The sequence below is a fragment of the Schistosoma haematobium genome, chromosome 3, assembly GCF_000699445.3.
Source record: "Schistosoma haematobium chromosome 3, whole genome shotgun sequence".
Classification (NCBI taxonomy): domain Eukaryota; kingdom Metazoa; phylum Platyhelminthes; class Trematoda; order Strigeidida; family Schistosomatidae; genus Schistosoma; species Schistosoma haematobium.
The window spans coordinates 2,147,396-2,161,497 of record NC_067198.1 but is presented as its reverse complement, the minus strand read 5'-3'; the positions used below and the strand labels follow the sequence as shown (position 1 = coordinate 2,161,497).

At 36.3% G+C, this 14,102-nt stretch overlaps 1 protein-coding gene across 1 annotated transcript in view; it reads right to left on the bottom strand.

Annotated features, from left to right (window-relative positions):
- Positions 1-6,416: 6,416 nt before the first annotated feature.
- The window catches only part of SOX5 (Transcription factor SOX-5), a 50,243-nt gene continuing 42,557 nt past the window's right edge, over positions 6,417-14,102 (bottom strand). The window contains exon 7 of the mRNA XM_051212747.1: positions 6,417-12,307. Coding sequence (XP_051068660.1) covers positions 11,847-12,307 — 461 coding nt within the window. The 3' untranslated portion in view covers positions 6,417-11,846. The remainder of the gene's footprint in view (positions 12,308-14,102) is intronic.

The following is a 14,102-nucleotide window of genomic DNA, read 5'->3' as shown; positions in this document are numbered from 1 at the left end:
GAGTATTATTTACACTACATAGTTCATAAAATTCATACACTTTGTTCCCTAAATTGGAAGAGCCAATATATAAACATTTGATGCTTTTGATCTTAAACGCGTGCGTTCCCTTGATCTGTTTTCCCAGTGACCATTTATGAGTGGATCAGGAACCTGCCTAGACAGGGTTTTCGGAATGGTTGACCCAAGGCCTTTCCATGCAGTTTTACCCTTGACAGTCGACATGGTGTAGCCCGCCGGGATTCATATGGGTTCTAGTATATCATTACTGTGTTTAAAGAGATTAAGAGTTTTTCGTGCCTTAAGGTAACCCTCGTGCTATTGATAGAAGAAACCAGAGAAGTAGTGAATATGTCTTTATTTCGATCTTCGCGCAGTCACAGTGGAGCGTGGGATTATCTGTTCAGACAAACAAAGGCTCTCAACATTCAAGATAATAGGGAATATAACGCTTATAAAAAATAAGGAAGTGAATGAATACTTGAACAATACTGTTTCGGCATAAGCTTGGTTGTTTGGGGTCAACTCTTAACCAACCAACCTGAGCTGTTACATTAGCTTCCCCCTAGAATCGACTTCCGTAGGAACGTCGGTTCGATTAACCTATCTATCGAAAACACCTTAGTTCTATTTCTCATCCCAAGGGAAAATTATCAACTCGCTCACTATTTGACTTACAATCAGTGACGACTAACGCTGTCAACGATAGTCCATGGATGTCTCCTAATTTACTAGCTTGTCATCTTATTTTGTAGCATGTGATCTATTCTACAACTATCGCTGACGGTTTACTGCGTGCTTTCAAGAGAAAGAGTGTGAGAATGTGGAATAAGAATATCTGAGGAAGTGCCGCGAGCGGGCTACCCAACACCATGTTGGTGAGGTACGATTTTTCCATGCTCAGACCGGCTATCAGGTGTTTACTCACCTGCCTCTTTAGTCGCCCTCAAGTAAAAAGTAAAGAAGAATCTACTTCAAAGGTAATGGTGAAAACCAATCACACCTGAAGAACTGCTCCACTGCCTGCATAAAAATAATAAGATACAAAATGGAAATACAAAAATATAATTTATAATTGTTCGGTTCCACGTAAGTGATTGGTCTCCAGAAAGGATTGGTATTCTGGAAGAAAATAGACATAGTGTAGCCATCTTATGTACGAAAAGGTATGAACACAAAAAAAATTTTTTATAATGCATATATGTAAAAGTGTAAACTTGCTAGAAGTTGGACTCATTGTCAAACCCGATCAAATGTATGACCTTGGGCCTATGACGACCGCCTTTTATAACCAGGTACGTAACCAAGGGTGCATAGTTGTACTCCACAAAACGGAAAAGAATATACGGTTAAGGAGGAGAAAAATTGTGTAGATTATGAGGATTAAGTACAATTGTGTCAAATACTCTTTTCTGGTTTGATCTAAGTATGTATGATATATTGAAGCAATATTTCGTCAATTCATCCAAGTAACGACTTTGTCTGCACCTTAGAAATGTGTAAGTCCTATTACTCGTTAGTATTATATATGATTAATCGGTAAAAGGAAAGATTGCAGTCATTCGCCCGTGGTTTGATGTGGTCTAATGGCTAGGCACACGGTCTAGCATCCAGGAGGGCAGAGGTTCGAGTGCGTGTGGGGCTAGTGTTTTCGCTCACCAAAACCCCTTCAATACGATGTTTGTTGGCCATATGTTGCTCAGATATGAGAGAAAGATAACAGGAGGACGGATTGATATGTCAAAGTGCCATATTGGAATAGTACAAGTTCTTTGTTTTTATTAATAATAATGCTATAGAAAAAAAACTACAAGTGTGGTAGATTTCCATTTTACGTTATAATTAAACCAACGAGAAAAAAAAGGTATATATATATATATATATATATAAGTTATTGAAATAACATGTTTTTTTATAACGCTAGTGTTAAGTTCCAGGATTTTGTATGGACCACTAATAATAATTGGTTTAACGTTAGCATAGCTGTGATATTCATATTAGTTCAATGTTGTGATTACTTAACAGTTCCCTTATAAGTTGTGTTTAAAATTAGGTATGTGGAATCAATGCGGCTAACATAGTAACCTTACAATAACGCACTGTACTATATCTTCACGGTTATTGATTCTTAAATGTCAGAAATTTAAAAAAATTTGAATATTGCCAATAATGATGGGTTATATGATCACACTAAAAAGCATGCTGTAGGAAAACTGGTTAAGTCATTATGTAAGTTTCCTAAACATGAAAAAAATGATGAGAACTTTAATAAGTATTTGACCATGGTTTAATCCAAAATGTTTTGTCTAGAAAACCACTTAATAATAGTAGTATTAAGCGTATCAAGCTACTGAACACATCTTCGACCGAAAACTTTTAGAATTAGTTCATATGGTATATATGTATAGCCAGTCTACGTGAAAAATGTATATAGATATATAAGAAGTACAGCCAACATAGTTAATTAACCAGAAAAAGAAATTATAAAACTCGCCTGGGTTGCTTTTTGAATTCGTTGTATTTGCCAGTGTTAGTTGTATGAATTTGATTAAAATCCGCAGCCATCGTTTCGGAATACCTAGCTTGTGTCCAGTATTTAAAAAAAATTTAACATAACACTTATATATCAAAGGCAAAAGGTCTGGGGAGTTGTAGGTGAGGCGGAATGAGGAGAAAAGTTATTTTTAAGTAGATGCAGGGTCTGATTAGCTACGTGGTTAGATTTTATCCTGCAGCTGAAACTGTCAACATCCTTGATTGGCTAATCGGATGTGCCCAGCGAACCATTTTAGTCATTTGTAAAGATTTATCGTTTTTGCATTTCGATTCCGTAATGGATTTGTCAGTTAAACGATCTAACGACACGTATGGTGGTTCATGATCTAGATAAGCCGGCTTTAGCCTATCAATACTTACTGTGTCGATGTTTCCGTGTTTTTCTATCACGAAATATTTAGATTTTCTTGAGACGACTTTGAAAGGACCTTCAAATGGAGGGCTAAGTGGTGCTTTTATTTTGTCACATCTTATCCAGACGTGCGTGCAATTGCTTAGGTCTTTAGGTACATATACGGCACGCGATTGTTCACGAGTATTAATCGGCTTAATTTTAGACATGTGGTCCCGTAGTTGATCTACATAATTTTCTAAATTAAGTTTTTGACTGTTAGTATTAGGGTTAATAAATTCACCTGGTAGTCTCAGAGTTGTTCCGAAAACCAGTTCCGCAGCTGAACACTGTGCGTCAGTTTTGACAGATGTTCGTATTCCCAACATAACTAATGGTAGGAATTCTGTCCACTGATTGGGGTTTGAGTGAGATATAAGGGCGGTTTTTAGCTGACGGTGAAAACGTTCTACCATCCCATTAGCCTGAGGATGATATGCAGTGCAGCGTATCCTATTGGAGCCTAGAAGTTTAGCCAAGTTATTAAATAGTTCGGATTCGAATTGCGCTCCTCTATCCGTCGTTATTGTTATGGGTGTACCAAAAATGGTTACCCAGTTCTGCATGAAAACTTTGGCTACTGTTTCCGCTGTGATGTCCGCTATCGGGATGGCTATAGGGAATCTGGTAAATCGATCTATGCATGTAAAAAGATAATTGAAACCGTTTGAACGTGGTAAAGGACCTACCAAGTCGATATGCACATGGGCAAAACGTGCATCTGGTTGCGAGAAAACACCTATGGGTGAATTTGTGTGACGATTAATCTTTGATTGTTGACATGCTGAACACTCTCTAACCCATTTGTGTACATCCTTCTGTAAATTCGGCCATATATATCTGGCATTGATTAGTTTTGTTGAAGCTTTCGCGCCAGGATGAGACAAAGAATGAAAGTTATTATATATCAACTTTCGCATATTTTTGGGAACGAAAGGTCGCGGCATTGCCTTGGTCGTGTCACAATAAATTAGAATACCATCGATAGGTGATGGGAATTGTTTTAAATTAAGACTTGAATTGTTTGTTTTAAGTAGGTTTTGCAATTCTAGGTCCTGCTCTTGTTCGTGTCTTAACGTCTCGAAGTTTACTGTAGACTGCTGTAGCACGTTCATTTCTAGTCTGGATAAAGCATCTGCCGCCTGATTGTCCTGACCTTTGACATGTCGGATATCGCTTGTGAACTGTGATATATAGTCAAGGTGTCGGACTTCTCGAGGTGAGTATTTATCGGCTCTCGCTTTTAAAGCATTCGTCAGAGGTTTGTGATCCGTAAAGACTATAAATTCCCTACCTTCTAACATGTGTCGGAAGTGTTTAATGGTCAGGTAGATTGCAAGAAGTTCTCGCCCGAAGGTAGAATACCTTGTTTCGGCTGGAGCGAGTCTTTTCGAGAAGAAAGCAATTGGTTTCCAGGCGTTTTTAACCAGTTGGTTAAGGGTACCGCCTACTGCTTTATCTGAAGCATCCACCATCAAAGCAAGTGGGGAAAGAGAATTCGGATATATCAACGTAGTTGCTTGAGCCAGTTTATCTTTAAGCTGTTTAATAGCTTCGATGGCGTCAGAAGACAGTTTGAATTCTTTTGGTTTTCCTTTAAGTGAATCTGTCAAAGGTTGCATTAATTGTGCACAACCTGGTATGAATCTGCGATAAAAGTTAATTAGGCCTAGAAAACTTCTCAGTTGTGTTAGAGAACTAGGTACGGGGTATTGTTTGATAGTATCCACTTCTTTTTTTATAGGTTTAATCCCTTCTGGGCTTATTGTGTGACCGAGAAATTCTAAAGTTTGAACACCGAAAACACACTTACTTTGATGTATGTTTATTCCATGTTCATCCAGTCTTTTCAACACTGCTTGTACATGCTGTTCGTGTGATTGCAAATCGGGGCTGGCAATTAACAAGTCGTCTATATACCCCTGCGCAAATGGCATATCTCGAAGTAGGTTATCTATGAATCTTTGAAATGTCTGTGCCGCATTTCTCAGGCCGAATGGCATGCGTACAAACTCGAATAAGCCAAAGGGTGTAGTAATAGCTGTCTTGGGAATATCTTCATCAGCCACCGGGATATTGTGATATGCCCTGACTAAATCAATTTTAGTGAATATGTTCATACCCTGTAAACCGTTGGTGAAATCTTGGATATGAGGTATTGGGTACCTATCAGGTACGGTTTGACGGTTTAGGGCTCTGTAATCCCCGCACGGTCGCCAGTCACCTTCATTCTTCTTTGGGACCATATGCAAAGGGGATGCCCATTGACTATCAGAGGGACGGATAATACCCAGTTGTAGCATATAATCAAACTCGGCCCTAGCGATTTTGAGCTTATCTGGTGCTAGTCTCCTGGGTTTTGCAAAAACCGGTGCACCTTCGGTTTTGATAGTGTGACTTACTTTTAGTTTGTCTTTAGAAGGCTGTGGGTTTGGTTTAGTTAAGTTTGGAAATTCCGCGAGTATATCTTGGAATTTCGCTGTTGTTACTGGGGGAGTTTGAATCAAGTTAAGAGAGCTGATGTGACTTTCTTTGCCTTTTGTGTAATACGAAGTTTCTTTTAGTGTTAATCGCCGTTTCTTGGTGTCAACTAGAAATTCGTATCTCTCTAGAAAGTCCATCCCCAGTATTGCCAGATCTAAGTCGGCTACCGTGAAAACCCAAGGGAATTGCCTCCTGAACCCCAAATCTAGGGTTAAAGTTTTCTGCCCAAATGTCGCAATTTTAGTTTTATTTGCAGCTTGAAGTGTAATTGATGATGTTTCTCGACTAATCTCAGTTTTATTTCGAGGGATGATGCTAAGAGCAGCGCCAGTATCCACCAAGAAATTCAAGCCCGAGTTTCTGTCTCTAACATAAAACAAGCGACTGTTTAGGCGCCCCTCCTCAGTCGTCGCGACCTGGGGAGGGGTTACTCGTTTCCCGCTGCCTTAGAATTATGCTTAGGCCAGGCGCATGGTTGCATGCACTTGGTTGAGTTGACACCAAACTTCCAGTGGTACCAACAAAACTGCCCAGATTGTCTGGACATTTGTGACCTGTTTTGTGACTTGGATCGTGGTCGTTGTGGTGACCTGCTCCTGTTTCTATGACCCATTTGCATTCTGGTGACAGCCTCAGTGAGACTCTTAACACTCGCAATGAGTCCTTCTATTACGGGGTCTTTTGCTGATTCTACTTTTTGTGTGTGATTTATTGTGCCTGATCCAGTTGGAGGACCTCTTTCCATTATTCTGTCGGCTATACGCGCTAAGTGAGATAATGAGGTTTCAGGATCTTGTGCATCCAAACAGTGTTGGACGTAGCATGGGAGAGCTTGTATCCATCCTTGTTTTAGGACTGCTTCACCCACTGTGTTATCACCCACTAAGACTTGGAGGTGACGTAAAAACTGTGACGGCGACCGATCACCTAGTGTTTCACCTTGAAAAAGTCTTTGGATTCTTTGACTATCTGATAATGATAAACGGTTCATTATCTCTCGTCTTAAGATGGTGTATGGTTGTGGTGATGGTGGACTTAAAATCAAGTCACGGACTTCTTTGGCGACTGAAGGAGGAAGGATAGAACACAAGTCTCTATAGCGAATCCCTTCAGATTTGATATTGTGTCTCGTAAAATAATGCTCTAGTTGAGCAAACCACAACTCAGGATCACTACGATCAAATTCTGGAAGTCGGGATTTCGTAGTCATAACAGTGTCTATCTCCACTGGTGACAAATCCTCCAGATTATGGGTTTCTATTGAGTCTGACATGAGGTATGTGACAAATATAGCAATAAAGTTAGCATAAAAAGTGGTTACTATGACACGAATAACTTAAGATAATACGGAATAAACTAGTTATATACTCAAATTAGTTTACGGATAATCAGGTCTACTTTTACGATTGAGTAAAAAAAAATGTTAATAACAGAAATGAGGTTAAATTTGTGTTCAAAAGGGCTCACCAATTTCGTGCCTTAAGGTAACCCTCGTGCTATTGATAGAAGAAACCAGAGAAGTAGTGAATATGTCTTTATTTCGATCTTCGCGCAGTCACAGTGGAGCGTGGGATTATCTGTTCAGACAAACAAAGGCTCTCAACATTCAAGATAATAGGGAATATAACGCTTATAAAAAATAAGGAAGTGAATGAATACTTGAACAATACTGTTTCGGCATAAGCTTGGTTGTTTGGGGTCAACTCTTAACCAACCAACCTGAGCTGTTACAAGTTCACCTAGTCTGATAACGCGACGAAGACCCTGTGACACAACAACAGATAAGCTAGCTACTCAGACGCGTCCCACCTCCGCTAACTAGAGAAATAAATCCAAGTTCAGAAGAGGGAAATATATTCCACAGGCACCCAGAAGTACGAACAACCACGACGAGTCTAATCGGAAATACACTCATTTGTATATTGATTCATACACCCATGTTTGACTAATAATTAGAATAAATCACATATATGAAAAATGCTTAGATGTAACAAATCATATGCTGAGTATAGTTCGTGTAAATTTAAGGCAATAATATCGTATGTTATACAGAATAAGATGTCGTGCTTTGGTAAGAAAACAAATACCATACTGAGTAATTATCACATTGAATTAAAACTGAATTTTCAGACCTTTCTGGAAGGGGTGAAGATTATCTTTATTAATCTGATTCTAGTACCCTTGTTCTTCTTGGACAGTTTTACTACTTATTGAGAAAATATACCTTTAAGCTTCAGAAGCTGCCTTATTAAACCTCCACCTTTGGATATCATAGACTTCATACTCTAAGTCCGTGTATTCTGGCATAACTAGCACCATGATGTTTCTTTTGCTAGACTTCTTTAGGATACTCTTGACTGAAATGAGCTCTAAATATGGTTTATCTGACTAAATCCGCAGATTACTCTCAGATTCCAATAAATGACTGGTCAGAAAAATATCCTCTGTGTCACTAGCATTAGTGGACGTTATACAATCTTGATACGCTTCTCTCGAGTAGCTGGCATGACCGTTTATATTTCAGTTTTGAGAAGTTTAAGCATTTTAGCTCATAAATATTAAAGCTCCCTGTCGTTATTGTACTGCAGAATGATTGAGGAGTCGGAGAAGTATTTTAGACTCATGACTGCTATGGAATCGTCATGAACCTTAATCAGTTGCTCAAGTTTTTAGATACGCCAGTGTTGAGGTGTATTTTATTCGGAAAGTTGGGTTTTAGTTCAGATATCCTAAACTTTTATTAGCCGGTTTGTCAACCTTGAGAGCAGATTCCCCTTCCAGTGTATTAACTAAGTTTTTAAGAGAAATAAACCGTTGAACACTTCGGATAACGATCTTTTGTTCTTTTAGCTCCGTTCACAGGAGCTCAGTCCCCTACAATGGCAAACTTTGGAGACCACATTTACGTTTAAAGAGGCTTAGAGACACCATTTCGCAGAGAGAATATGCGATTCTTGATTTTATGGCAGTGCTGATTTCAGCATACATTTATTGATGGTAACCCCTGGTCCACCAATACTTGTGTAAAGGTGGTCCTCGTTTTACCTCCTGGTGCATTTCCGGTTAGTTATCCATTTTGAGACTGTTTCTCTCAAAGTGATTGACAGCTTTTGCGTATTCTTGCCGGAGAATTAATGATATTACTCGAAATCTCGTCAATATTTGTATCACATTTTCCACCCGACCAGTTTCAATCTGAATTACTGAATCTGTTTCAAGTAGTTGTGGTGAGATATATGCTTTTTTCATTATGCATACTTTGACTTTCCCACATTGCATACTGTAGTTAATAGAAAGTCGGGAGCTTGGCCGCTTACATGTGTTTTTGGTGATCACGGTTAAGTAAAACCTGCTAGTAAAATTGTATATAGAAATAGGATAGAAAGTTCACAAGTGGGAAGAAAAGTAATTAATATGGACAAAAACTGGTGTCTTTCATGCTCAAGAAGTACTAGAAATAGGGTTTTATTGTGAAAAGCTGCGAACACTTCATGGCAATCTGAGGAAAAACCCTAGTTCAACATTAATTCAAATAAAACTCAAAGAAAGAATAACCTATCGAACATTAGGCCCAAGATAGGTTCTTTGAATGATAAATAATATTTTGTTGTATCTGGAAACTGAAATTTTGGCGAGTGCAAATCACGCCAACACAACAGTTCCAGTCCATAAAACACGTGTTGTTGAATCCACCCTTAAATCTATCCACTGAGGGAGTCGTGGTCACGTTGGATGAAAGGTCGTTCGAGGTGGGATTTACCTTTATCGTCCTTACATGTGAGCTCTTTTTTTAGTGATTTGTCATGAATCTCCCCGTAAAGTGTAATGTTGATGTTATGATATGATGTTGATTGAACTCACGTCTATATTTATGGCCTAATCTAAAATAAAATTAAAGTTTCCGCTTGGAACCTTTCATCAAATGGGTTTCAACGTCGTGCTCGGGTAGGACGTTTTAGTCGAAGTTTACTTAATGTGATACGTGGAATGCTGACCGAATTCATTCTGCCATATCTTCTGTGTTTTTTTCTATAATCGGACGCGGTACATGTCGTCCAGTAATATCTTTATAACCGTTGTTGTCCACTTTGACTTTGACTATTAAACCTTCCATCAGGATCGTCAGGCCCTTCCCCGTGCACTTCTATACGACCGACTTTACCACCTCATAAAACTGATCATTATCATCTTCGGTGAGTGGTAACTTTGAATAATATTCATTGTAATCCCCTTCTTCTTTGTTTTAAAGAATTCTTTGATGGTCCTGAATCCATCTCATTCCCATCCTACAGGTGCTTTTTGTGCTCCTTTAGATGGCATCAATGGAACTCTTTGTGCGTGTGTAGCAACTTTTTCATCATCAACAGAGTACGTTGGTGTCTTTCTCGAATTTACCTTTTCCTATTCAGCTTGGACCCAATGAATTTTATTTATTAAGAACACCGCAAGTTGTATCTCCTTATTTCCACAGTTGTTTGATCGGTTCTCCCAGTCTCTCAAATTATCCGGACATTCAACTTACTTATATTATTTGTTGCACTGATTCCTAGAATGAACATCAGCCTTGTAACTCTCGAATAATCTTAACTTTCATCATAAGGCGTCATAATTGTTCTGAATGAAGACCCTTCAACTCTCAGAGCGGATTTTAAATGGTTCAAATCGTATCTTCTGGTTATCGTATTTTTCGCAAGATTGTGTCCTTGTACGGATTCGGTCGCACTCAGTAGTCATACTTGTACTCCCTTGGCACGATCTCGGTGTTCTTTCGATACCACGAGATCGTCAACAAATACATTTCGACTACAGCCATCAACTGCCTTCTGATATTTGGCTTACTGGGGATTTTATCGGTTAACTGGCACGTAGTCTTCCTGTAGTGGTGTTCATAGTCAATCTCGACTCGACTCCACACTACACCTTAATCAGGAATAGTCTGTCTGTCAGCAGAAGATCGAGAAAAAAAGAGCAAGAACAGAAAGCAATTGGTATGGAAATGAAGAAACAACAAAATCTGAGACAATTAATAGACATTTTGCAAATGAAGTATTTACTATATGCTTTTCAGATTTTACTAAGTAATTCTATAATTTTATATTCAAATACATTCGATTATCCCCACTTGTGTGCTCTCATTCACTAAAGCTCCATAAGAGTTCAACTCTTTTAAAGTGTCAATCATAATCATAATCATACAGAACAGTCATATAAACAAATATAATATTATGGATGGATATATATATTATGATGATTAGGAGTACTTGAATTATAGTATGAACTAAGAATCCCAGAAATAACGTAATCGGATCAAGAAGTGATAGATAAGCACAAACCAATGTACTGTATTTATAATTCGAAATCAAGCATTCAACAAGTACAAAGGAATCATGAGTTCATTCAAACACCACAATATATATTTGTATATATATACATTTATATACGTTTCATTGGGTTAAAAATGTAAAAGCATATAGATATAGATACATAAACAGAAGTATAAAATGTAAATGCAAGAAAAGAAACCAATTATAATGATAAGAATACCTTAACCAATTCAATGATTAAACAAACTTTTGTTTATATATTTATATTACTATAAATTTAATAAGTAGTTAAATTTCATAAGTCAATAATTAATCAGTAATAGTATGTCAATTTACAACAATATTTTCCTATTCATTATACGCATATAACTTGAACTATACAAAACTATGTACAACATTGAAAAACATAATTGAATTAGTGAATCAATTGATAGTTTGATTGTCTAGTTTACACAAGAAAGGACGCTTTTTATTACAATAAAAAAAAAGAAAAACAGATCAACTTATCTTGAAATTATGATTTAAAACAATTCAATCCATCATATATATATAGAGAGAGAGAAAGAATGAAATAGAATGTTACTATAGAAACAATGACACATTCTAATCAATTGATTACATAATCATTTTGAAGAAATTTAAGTGAGATTATAATTTATAAATGCTCTTTAAATGACATTAGACTGACCTTGAGAATGTTCACCTCACCTAAACACACTAGAATTAAATGAAGATCATGAACTTGTTATAAAGAATAAAGATTATGATTTACAGTTAATAATTAGTGTTTTGGACCATGAACTATAGTATATCAGCTATCATATCAAAACTCTATTTTATCCAAATGAATCCATGAATTTCGCGCCGAAAATTTGAAGACCTATTCTCTTCACTCTGATTGGTTCGTTCATAAATGAGAATCTCAACGTAAGTTTATGTTTGCAAGAGAGAAACGAAAAAAAATCAATTTTCATTTTTAATAATAATAAGTAATATCATCTTGTATTCAGAAGAAGAAGAAAGAAAAAAGAAGGTTATTCAATATATTTTGTACGATTTCAGGGACTGTGTTGATGAATCAATTGATGAGATCATGAATTTGATGTATTATTAAGGCACATATGATTATCATCTTTATCAGTGTCCAATTCAATTATACACGTTTTGATTGATTCTTCTTCTATATCGATTTCTTCTTCTTCTTCTTGTTTTTCTTTTTCTTTATTTTCTTTTTCGCTTTCTTTTTCTTCTTTATTTTCTGTTATGAGCACATAATCCGTTTTATTATTGAATATTTGTTTGGTTTGTATTGAATCATTTTCTTTTTTAATCTTTTGTTGTTGTTTTTCTTTTTCTTTTTCTTCTTTTTCTTTCTCTTCTTCTTCTTCTTCTTTAATTTGTTCATTTTTCGTCATGATAGATTGTTCTGAATAGATCATTGGTATAGTTTGAATGATATTATCATTTTTATTAGAAGATAATAACTCTCTATCATATTCATTCATTGGACTTAATGATGGACTTAATTGTGGTATAGATGATAGTGTATTATCTATAATTGAAAAAGAATATATAAATATGTTTAATAATGTTGAAACAGTTTTTATTGGGTTTAGTTTGTTGAAGTTGATATAATACTACTAAATAATCGTTAAATAAGTAGTTTAAATTCATATGATGAAAAAAATGGTGTGTTTATTTTATGGGGTCTTAATCTGACTCCATTAAGATCACATGGATGTTATTAAAAACATATATGTCATTTATCCTCGAATCCGTTGACCAGACACTATCAGTAACAACCTACTGTGACAGAGAACAAACCAGATTCCAGTGGAGGAAGAAATCAGGAAGAAGCGTTTAAAGTGGATAGGACACATATTGAGGAAAGCACCTTGCTGTGTCACAAGGTAAGCTCTCAATTGGAATTCTCAAGAGTAAAAGAGAAGAGGAAAACCATTACGTTGATGAAGTTTTTCTCATCGATAAAAGCTTCACGATCAAACCATCCAGCTCAGAGAATAAAACTCCATCAAAACCAACCATCTGAGCTACAAATCTTCTCTACTATCTCGAAGAACAAATTACGCCGAGAAATGGAGACAGATATGAGAAGAATGAACAATAAGTTGATAGAACTACGAGGGAAGGCTCAGTAAAGTATGAGTGAGTTGGGGAATGCTGGTCGGTGGCCTATTCTCCACTGGGAGTAACAGGTGTAAGTAAGTAAGCAAGTAATAAGTTGTAGATATGTGATGAATGGGATAAGAAGGGCAAACAACTTACGCTCACTTAAAAACAGTCAAGATTGGCAATCAAATAATTAACAAGGTGAAAATGTGACTCAAGAAGAATAGATTAATTAATATAGCCAGTAGCTGGGATAAGGTATATGGGCTTAACGTAGTCACTGACAGTACATGTTTATGTCAAATAATGAACATTTTATAAACGTCTTTAATGAAATAACAATAATCATTCTTACTTTCTTTTTCGTGGTACTTAAGTTAGTATATCAAATTATTTTCTGAAAGGAAAGCTCATTAGTGTTTATACCATTTCATGTGTTCAGATAGTGGTTAACAGATACGACTGTGTTATATGCTACTCATATCGACAGATATAAGTAGTATATAACACCAATCAGAAATGAAATGCCTATCAGCAGATGGTTAAGAAGATCGAATACAAGAGAATAGGAATAGAGAATGATTACTGTGGAAATGGAGGAACAATCGATTCTCAGACAATTGATGAACATTATTCCAAATGAAGTATGAAACGTATAGTATTCATATTTTATTAAATCAATCTACAATTTTGTACTCAGAATGTATTTGCTTATTACTATCTATGTGCTCATCGATTAGCATGTTATATCTAAGGGCTTATCGATTGTAAACATAAAGAAGAGGGTATCTTCTAGGACATTTTAACCACCCACCACCACCACCAACAACAACAACAACAAGAACAAAAAAAGAGAACTTTACACTACTGATTATTAGGGATTCCATTCATTCAATAGCTCTTTTTCTTCATCTCAATGTTTCAAAGGTTTATATGTTAGTTGTTTTGTTTTTTTTCATAGTTTCATTTACATGTACAGTTCGTATGAAATTGCCCATAGATTATTATGAATAGTAACAGTAATTAAAGTCTTTTGTTTCCTCTTTTCATGTTTCATCTTCAGTTTAACTTCAATGAAATGTAACCCTAGAAACAGATAATAGTCTATCATTGTACATATAACATATGAACATTACATGTTTACAGACACCCTCACACACACTCACACACACACACACATACGTACATCCATGTACAAATATGTATTCATTGCAAGA